At 43.1% G+C, this 8,848-nt stretch overlaps 1 protein-coding gene across 9 annotated transcripts in view; it reads left to right on the top strand.

Moving 5' to 3' along the window:
* Nucleotides 1-8,848, top strand: part of PCBP2 (poly(rC) binding protein 2) — a 20,895-nt gene continuing 12,047 nt past the window's right edge. For 5 of the 9 annotated variants that reach the window (XM_012732396.1, XM_012732395.1, XM_012732394.1 and 2 more), the window contains exons 1-8: nt 1-72; nt 2,245-2,387; nt 2,935-2,958; nt 3,050-3,082; nt 3,411-3,527; nt 5,335-5,466; nt 6,396-6,524; nt 7,474-7,560. In XM_012732396.1, coding sequence (XP_012587850.1) covers nt 2,319-2,387; nt 2,935-2,958; nt 3,050-3,082; nt 3,411-3,527; nt 5,335-5,466; nt 6,396-6,524; nt 7,474-7,560 — 591 coding nt within the window. In that variant the 5' untranslated portion in view covers nt 1-72; nt 2,245-2,318. The remainder of the gene's footprint in view (nt 73-2,244; nt 2,388-2,934; nt 2,959-3,049; nt 3,083-3,410; nt 3,528-5,334; nt 5,467-6,395; nt 6,525-7,473; nt 7,561-8,848) is intronic. The other 4 variants (XM_004692693.2, XM_004692691.2, XM_004692687.2 and 1 more) reach the window with 1 other exon arrangement.

The raw sequence follows: 8,848 nt of genomic DNA, 5'->3' as shown, positions 1-8,848 counted from the left end.
TCCGCCCCCGGCCTCCCGCCCTTCCCCTTCCCGCCCGCTCCCCTTTTCCCCTCAGTCGCCTCGCGCCTGCAGGTAAGCTTCAAAATTCTTCCTCCGCCCCCGACTAGCGCTCTCTCTCAATCTTGCCATCTTTCTGAGCGGGCTTCGTTCCTCGTCGCGATCCCCGGCCTCTCGTAGTCCCGCGTGAGCGCCTCCCCCCTTACTATGCCTGGCCGGCCATTCACGCGAGGCCCCGGCTCTGGCGCGGCCTAGTAGGCCTCACGCAAGGCCTCTCCCCCTCCCCCCGCCTTTTCCCGGTGGCGGCTGCGCAGGAGTCGTGGAGGGCGCGCGCGCGGTAGGGGGGGCGGCGGTGGATTTGTTGGTTGAGGGGGGTGGGGGAGGCTATGGCCGGCTAGCTGGCCGGGCGGGTGAGCGCGGCTCCCCGCGGGGGTCAGGCGCTGGCGCAGCCACACGAGGAGGCGCTGCTAGTCCGGCCCCTCCCCCTGGAGCGCAGCGCCCCCCCCCGGCCGAACCGTTTATTCCCCCTTTCCTAGTCGAGGGACTGGGGAGGGGGGGGAAGCATTTTTTTTAAGGGGAAAATGCTTGGATGACCGAGGGGAGGGGGCCTGCGCAGTTAAAGAATGGGAGGCGGGCTCCCATTTAGGGAGTTATTCAGGACGTTCTCACGGGTAACGAATTCTGAAATTACAAAATGCCTGCCGATGGAGACACAGACCGAGCTATTTATAGGAGGGTCATGGCCTGCAGGCGGAACGGCGGGATTACTGGGTTTGGGTCCGCTTATGTCCACCTAGTCAGGAGAGATGACAGGGATACTTGGGTGATTTGGAATTGCAGCTTGACACAAATGATTTCAAATCGGTTTTAAATTTTCTCTACCTTTCGAACTTAATTTGTGAGGTGCTCTCTGTTACGTTTGAATGGCGACGACGAATTGTGAACTCTCAGATTTTTACCGTCTCTGTTAAAGTCATTCTTCCTGACCTAACTCGTTCCCATCCCCCACCAACACTGTTGTTTTTCCATGCGTGAAAAGTGTTGAATTCTGGGATCTTGCCAGCAATTAATTATATTCTGAGAGTGGGGGAATGAGGTGCTTTGGGGATGCAAAGCCCTTCTTTAAATAATTTTTCCTCCAGGTAGCCACAGGGCAACTTGCCATATACAGAATAGTCTGGCGGCTACTTACACACTTTAAATATATAGGAATATGGGCTTTGTGTTGGAGCAAAATTGAAAACAGTGGCCGGTTTTGTGAAAGAGGAAAAGGCTTGCTGTATTTGGTAGAGAATTGTAAAGGGACTGGTACTAAAAATGTTACTGGTGAAATATAACAGCTTTGGAGAGATCCTTTTTGAAGTTAACACCGTGGGTGAGATAGATAGCCAAAAACAGAATTGTTAAGGAACATTTCAGAGGATAGATCAAGGGGCAGGGCCTCCAAGGTAGAAAAAATCTTTATTGCTGTTGCTTAAAACAACTGCACAATAAGTTTTAGCAATAACAGCTTTTATTGTTTCCTTTGGAAGGAAATTTAAGCTTTGACTGCCTTGAATTAAAGACTGGCAACAAAAGTTATTAATACCTAGAAACAGTTTTACAAAGCCGAGTCACCAAATTGTGTTGATGAGAAGGAATAGGAAGACTTGGGTTGTAGGTAATGCCTTGCCTCCGTGCCCAAAGGGAACTGGAACCCAAGCCTGCAGGGAGGCATTTCAGATAATGGATTTTGAGTGAGTTTTTTGATTTAAATCATTTTGCAAAATTGTTTGGTGCTATCCCAGCTATCAATATTTGAAATTTTAGTGTGAGATTTTATTTAGGAATTATGAGGAAGAAAATTTGTGTTTTCTCTACCTAGCTGACCTCAACTGTAGTTGATTGGAGTTTCGCCTCCTGATTTCCAGGTGTTCATCCTGTTGAATCATATTTTGCTGAAGGTCAATTGGTGCACTTTCAGCATTTCCTTAAAATCATTGCCAATTGAAAGAATCTTTTTCATCCTGAGAGTCAGCGAAACCCTACCAATAATGAGAACAGACTGGAAAGCCGTCCATATTCCGTAACAGAACCTGAGCTGTAAATGGTGTTTAATGCAGTTTTGCTGGATGCGTATAAACCTGCCAACTAACAGGCTGTCGTTTAAGGGAAGGAGTCAGTTAGAAAACATTGACAATAGTGGAAATAAGTTTGGGAAATATTACTCCTATTTTCTTCCTGATTTTGATTATGTTTGCATTTCAGTTTTTGGCTTTCACCCCCACCAGTGACCAAAGACTTGACCACTCAAAGTCCAGCTCCCCAGAACACTGCTCGACATGGACACCGGTGTGATTGAAGGTGGATTAAATGTCACTCTCACCATCCGGCTACTTATGCATGGAAAGGTATGCACCAGCTTGGGAAATTGGGTCATTGTAACTGCTAGGGGAGAGGCCAGGAAGAGAGGGCATGTGTCTTGGAGGAGCTCATCAGATTAGCACTGTGGGGTATCTGGCTTTAGCGTTCTTCTCTAGCACATGGAACAGTAGAGAGAAAATGGACAGACTTTACTAGGAAGTTCCACTGAGCAGAAGGACTTAACTGGAGGCTGGAGCCAAACATCATACCTGGATGACAAGATTTTTCTCATAGGGGTTGTTAATAGCTTGTAATGGATAGGTTTCTCATAACCAAACAATTTAGGAAAAACTCAGAGATGATACATTTGAGATTTTAAATATATAAAGTGCAAAGATAGCATTTAATCACTTCTGCATCGTTGCTTTAAAATTCCTTCACTTCTATTTTAAGCAAAGAAAAGAATAAACATACCCACTCCCCTTTCTAATAAATCCTAGTTTATCAGCTGCTTTGGGCAGTTAAGAATTCCTTTTCATGATGATCAACACTTGTAAGTTTCTCCTTATTTGACACTAGTTTTCTCCATTACAGGAAGTTGGCAGTATCATCGGAAAGGTAAGATGGTTACACTGCAACTCTAATTACTGTCTAGTTACTTTGGGTTGAAATAGCGGTTGGCACTAATACTTGGCTTTTCCCCTTACAGAAAGGAGAATCAGTTAAGAAGATGCGAGAAGAGGTGAGTTATGGGGCCTGAGTACCGTTGCCTTGGGAGCCTTTAAAACAAGCAAATATTTTGTTAAAGGAGAGATTAGAGAGGGGTGACATCTCAGGTAATAGAAAAAGCTGGTATTTTTTTGTCTTACTAATTTATGACAATGTGTTGAGACTGCGGGAGCTTTCTGTAGTCTCTGGACAGAAAAAAAAACAAACCATAGAGTTGGGAATGATGGTGATGTTGCTTTGTTGGCAGTGCCTTGCACATCTTTAGACAGGGCAATTACTCTGCAATATATGTATGCAGATCTTCTTGTGTACTTGACCTATTTTGGCTCTTTTTTATCCAGAGTGGTGCACGTATCAACATCTCAGAAGGAAATTGTCCTGAGAGAATTATCACCTTGGCTGGACCCACTAATGCCATCTTCAAAGCCTTTGCTATGATCATTGACAAACTGGAAGAGGTGTGTTGTTTACCCCAAGTTACTCTTCCCTTGTTCATTTTAAGTGCCTCTTAGCTTAGTGGTTTTTGTAAGAGCTTTTTAAATTCAAGGAGAGCATGGATCATAAGAATCTGTAAATGTAAATTGCTCCCCTTCATCATCCCCCAAGTTTGATCATTTTTAATTGAAAAATGAATAACTTAAATCATTAAAAACAAAATGGGTCCCTCCCTGATGGTGCAGCAGGTTAAAGCACAACACTATGAAGCTAGCTGCAGCCGCTTCAGCACGAGTTCAGTACCGAACAGGGAGGTGACCCACATGGCCTGGCAGACCTGTCTGTCTCACTGCTCCCCACTATCTGGTGAATCCTCTCACAGCCTCTGCGCCTCTGACCTGTACCCCAGTTCTGTATACATAAATAAATCTTTTTTAAAAAACAGTGGTGTGACACATAACATACTAAATATAAAACATTTGTGTGAGAGCCAGTTATCTAGTTTCTATTTCAACAATTCTGAAGATATGACACCATTTTGTTGGTAAACTTTGTCCTTCTTGTGCATACTTGAGTCAGTTATTATTTTAAAGATTTATTATTTATGAAAAGAAGAACTGGGGTATAGGCCAGAGGGCGGGGGCTGTGAGAGGATTCATCAGAGGCAGAGTGGGGAGCAGAATGGAGCAGCAGGTGAGAGAGGAAAGATCTGCTGCAACATGTGGGTCAGCTTCTGGGCCAGGGAATGGCCACTGATAGCTTTGATAGTGTTGAGACTTAACCTCTTGCACCACTAGGATGGACCCTATACTTGAGTGAATTAAATGTTCGTTAAGGGCCTGATAAACACCCAAGACATTCCATAAGCACTTATGTATTGCTACCTTAACAGTGTTTTAAAATCTGATAACTTTTAGGGCTGTACTTGGAGGAAAAGTATGTTTTATAGATTCTCAGGGCAATTATTGGTGTGTTTTATGTAAACTTTTTAAACTGGGAGGAGGGAAAATGCAATGATAAAGGGTTTTTTGGACAAACCATTTGAACGAGCAAAAAACACTATCGGAAGTCTTGCCTGTGGTTCCTCCTCTCCTGGTAGTGCTGTTCCATCTTGGAATTGACGGTACAGGTATAGGAAAGCTGGTGGTGGCTTCTTGATTGGCAGTTGGGTACCTATTAGTGTAAACACTAAAATCAGGATTGTTATCTCTTGAGCAGCAAGACCCTGATAATGCAGAGCTTCTGCCTTAAACTGTGAAAAAGCCTACAGTTAATTCCCTTAACCAAATAACAAATATCCTTGAGTTTGGGGTTTATGTTTTAAGTAGTTGCCAGGTTTGCATACTGCAGAGGGGTTAGGCCAAGAAGTGGTTTTAAGCCATTTAGTTTCCAGAAGACAAAATTTAACAAGGTTGAATCATGACATTTGGGTAGAACGTATTATTAGGGGAAAGGCTGTGGGCTTTGGAGCCAGGGCAGTCCTTTGGTTTTAAATCTACAAACTTTGGAATTTGATTAAGGCAGTATCACTGTCTCTACAGTGATAATAATGTTCATCAGAATTACAGATGGAATCTCGTAATCCTAGTTTTTAAAGAATTGGTTATTCGAATTTGGGATTGCCTATTTTGCTTTTCTCTTTAATGTAGTTGACTTAATTTTGACCTTAATGTTTCCTGAATAATAAAGTTTATTTCCAAAACACTTTGCCTAAGGTGAACTGCTTATTACGAGAAAATTTATAGGTGTTTTCCTTTTCAAAAATAGCTGTTTTGTTGGGGGTATTTGTGGATGGTGGATCATGACTTAATATTGTACCTTATTTTCCAGGATATTAGCAGCTCTATGACCAATAGCACAGCTGCCAGTAGACCTCCAGTCACCCTGAGGCTGGTGGTCCCCGCTAGTCAGTGTGGCTCTCTCATTGGGAAAGGCGGTTGCAAGATCAAGGAAATAAGAGAGGTTGGTAACTCTGTTCCTTTGTTAGCTGTTAGTACAGCTAGGAGAAGTTCGATTTTGAAATGAAGATTTTTATTAGTGTAACAGTTGTAAGGTTAGAATTTGTATTGGGGAAAGTATTTTTGCAGTTGACCCAATTAAAAAATTTTTTAAACGATTTATATAAACAGGCCATGAAAAAGTTGAATTTCCAGGTATTGTTTGACCTGTTTACATTTTTTATTAATCTGGCAAGTTTTCCTTGTGATGGCATAATTCTTTTTCATATCTGAAGGTATTACAGTTCGATACATAGTAATAAATTCAGAAAATGCATAAACAGGAAAATGGGAAAGTATTTTGGAATGTGGTTGTAATCTTGTTCCCTTTTAAATTGTGGCAGTTAAATTGAATTAGGGCAACTCAGTTGTACCTGCGAGTTACTAAATTGGATGTTTTAATGAAAACTTGAATGACAGTTGAAGGGGAACTTTTGGAGTTACTGGAAGCCTGTCGAATGTGCCATCAGAGCAGGGAGTTTGGTTTTGTTTGTTGGTGTATTCCAAGTGCCTGTAATGGTTCCTGGCACTTAGAATGGACTTACATCAATACTTGTTCAGTAAGAGAATCAGAGTGGGTGATGTTTGTGGGGAATTTCCTTGATGGCCCAAAAAGCTATCATTAGCTGAGAGGAAACTGTCTAGAAGGACCTTTTTCTTGAAGGCAGGTTAAATTTAGGCTGTTATTCAGCCTTCTTCTTGGCTTTCAGTAGCTAATTTATTTTTAACTGTGATTAAACACTCCTATCTGGAATTAAGGGAACAGTGGGAAGGGAGGGAAGATAGGGGAAGGTTGGGTTAAGTGTCCGCTGAACTTGGCATTCTGAAATTGCTGGGAAGGATTGAAAGACTGAGGTGATTTTCTCTGATTCATGGTTTTTCTTTTCATTCCAGAGCACAGGGGCGCAGGTCCAGGTGGCAGGGGACATGCTCCCCAATTCAACTGAGCGGGCCATCACTATTGCTGGCATTCCGCAGTCCATTATTGAGTGTGTGAAACAGATCTGCGTGGTCATGTTGGAGGTAAGCCCTCAGGCTCATGCTGAGACTGGGGGAGGGTGCTTCTAGGGAGACAGACCGATCTCTATTTAATAGGATTAGAATTAGGTGAAGCTTTCAGTGGGGTAGGAAGAGGTTCCCAGAGCTCACACTTCCCTTTCGCCAGCTTTGATTTTCTTACAGTGTGAGCAAAAATAGAAACAGCCAAGCAGCAGTGGTCTTACTGTTCGCAGCAGTGGTTAGTGAGGTTGGTAAGGGAGGAAGAGTTACCACTTGGACTGAGTGAACGAAATACGAGTCTGGCTTCCCGAGCAGCTAAGTTGCCTTTTCGATTACAATATTTTGGCTACCTGCTACTTTGACAGTATTATTTTCAAAAAGGTAGTTAGAAAAAAAATATCCATGTGGTGTTTTCTGCGCAATGTATGAGGTTTTGGTATATGCTATTCAGTTAAAACTCTCATTTCATACCCAAAATGAGAGTGTAAGAAAGGTCCCGTATTGGTGAGCAAGGAGAGCGGAATGTCGAACTGGAGTTTCAGAAGTTGCTGGTTACATCATTGTTATTACTTAATGGACAGTGTGCGCTACCCTAGACATACAGGGGCACTTCTCTTTATTTCCTCTTCAGGCCAAGATGTTAGAGCCTAAAAATTACCATTTGAAACATAGTTGTGTACAATTACAGTTTTCATGTTTGTCAGATTTACTTGAAGCATGGAGATAATGCCTAAATTATTACAGGGGAATCTGCCTTGATGAGAATTAGTGTGAGCTGTATAGTCCACGGACCATCTTACTGCTTTAAAGGCAAATAACTGCAATGATTTGAGATTAGATCTAGCCAGAGGCGACGTTGGTAGGTGAGGGGATGGAATATTAACAGTTTTTAATTTAACTGACCTGTGTGAGCTTAAGCCACACAGCTGAAGCAGCTTTGAAACCTTATCTCTTTTTGTTTTTTTCCCCTCTGACTCTCTCCCAGTCCCCTCCGAAGGGCGTGACCATCCCGTACCGGCCCAAGCCGTCCAGTTCCCCGGTCATCTTTGCAGGTGGTCAGGTAAGAAAGTCTTACTGATGGGCTAGCGTGAACAAGGGGTGTATTTGAAATGTCGACATGGCCGGCAGCACACCAGGCCACCCTGCATGCTTGCTGAAACCTGTACTCCACCCAGAGTCTGACCTGCTTTGAGTTTCATTCATTTATTTATTTTTGACTAGAGAAAGCTATGAATGCCAAGCCTTTAATTTTTATCAGGCAATGGAAGTTTTGTAGGCACTCAGAAGAGGTAATTTATTTGGTAATTTAAGGTGGGTTGGATTAGAAGAAAGGGTTAAACTTACTTGATGTCACTATTTCTTTCCCTAAACCCACCCATCCATGCTTTTTTTTTTTTTTAAATGTGTGGTACGTTCTTTAGAGGTTTGAATAAAGATAGCAAAGAATTGGACCTCTGAAGGAGATTATGGATGGTGGTCTCAAAATTGGGGAGGTCATGAACTTGAGTGTCCTACAAACTTCCCCTTCCCTCCACCTCACCTCCCCTATTCCCACCCTTTCACTCCCAGACTCCAGGGTGTTCCCCTCGGGCTTTTAACCTTATGAACACTGGTTTGAACCCACATGGCGTAAAACTGAAATCAGACGTGGGGTAAAGGTCAGTGTGCAAGACGAGAGAAGGCCGTGGTGCTGTGACCTTTGGTGTCAGAGTAAGACACCAAAGTGCCTCCTTGGCCTCTCTACTCCTTCACCATCTGAAACTCTTGGTCCTTGGCACGTGATTTATTGTGAAGTCAGATTTATGTGATGAACATGGATCAGCACCATAGTTTTTGCTTTATTGGTTAGAATTTGAGAGATTGGTAGGTCAGTTTCTGGTTTTCTGGTTGTAAAACAAGCTTCATGTTGTTATTTAGCTGCCTAAGCAAGTACTTTGCGCAAAATGCCTTTTCCACTTTTGGGCTGGCCTGTTAGAACTGTATTCAACTAGTTCCACCTCGGGTTTGAACTGGGAATCATAAACTTGGAAGTTGATCTCGTTCACATTCTGTTGAGTTGGCATAAAACTGAGCAAAGTTTCCGGGATTTAGTTTGTGGAGGCTGTCTGAAGTTAGTCTTGTCACAGTGTTACCTTTAGACAGTTGAGTACTTTGCTTTCAGTGTTAGCCTGTACAAACTGGTTTGGCTAGAAGGCAATCAGTCTGTCAGATTGGAAGGATAAGCAAAGGCCCACAGTCGGGTAGCTAGGAGGGTTTGGCTGTAGTTTCCCTTCTCCTGGGGAACTTCAGGTTCCTGCGCTTCTGGATTCTTTCACTCCCATTTGGAATTCTTGAGAGTCACGTGTTGG

Source organism: Condylura cristata, unplaced genomic scaffold (genome assembly GCF_000260355.1).
Source record: "Condylura cristata isolate star-nosed mole 26May11 unplaced genomic scaffold, ConCri1.0 scaffold00034, whole genome shotgun sequence".
Taxonomy (NCBI): Eukaryota; Metazoa; Chordata; class Mammalia; order Eulipotyphla; family Talpidae; genus Condylura; species Condylura cristata.
This window is presented reverse-complemented; position numbering and strand designations above follow the sequence as displayed.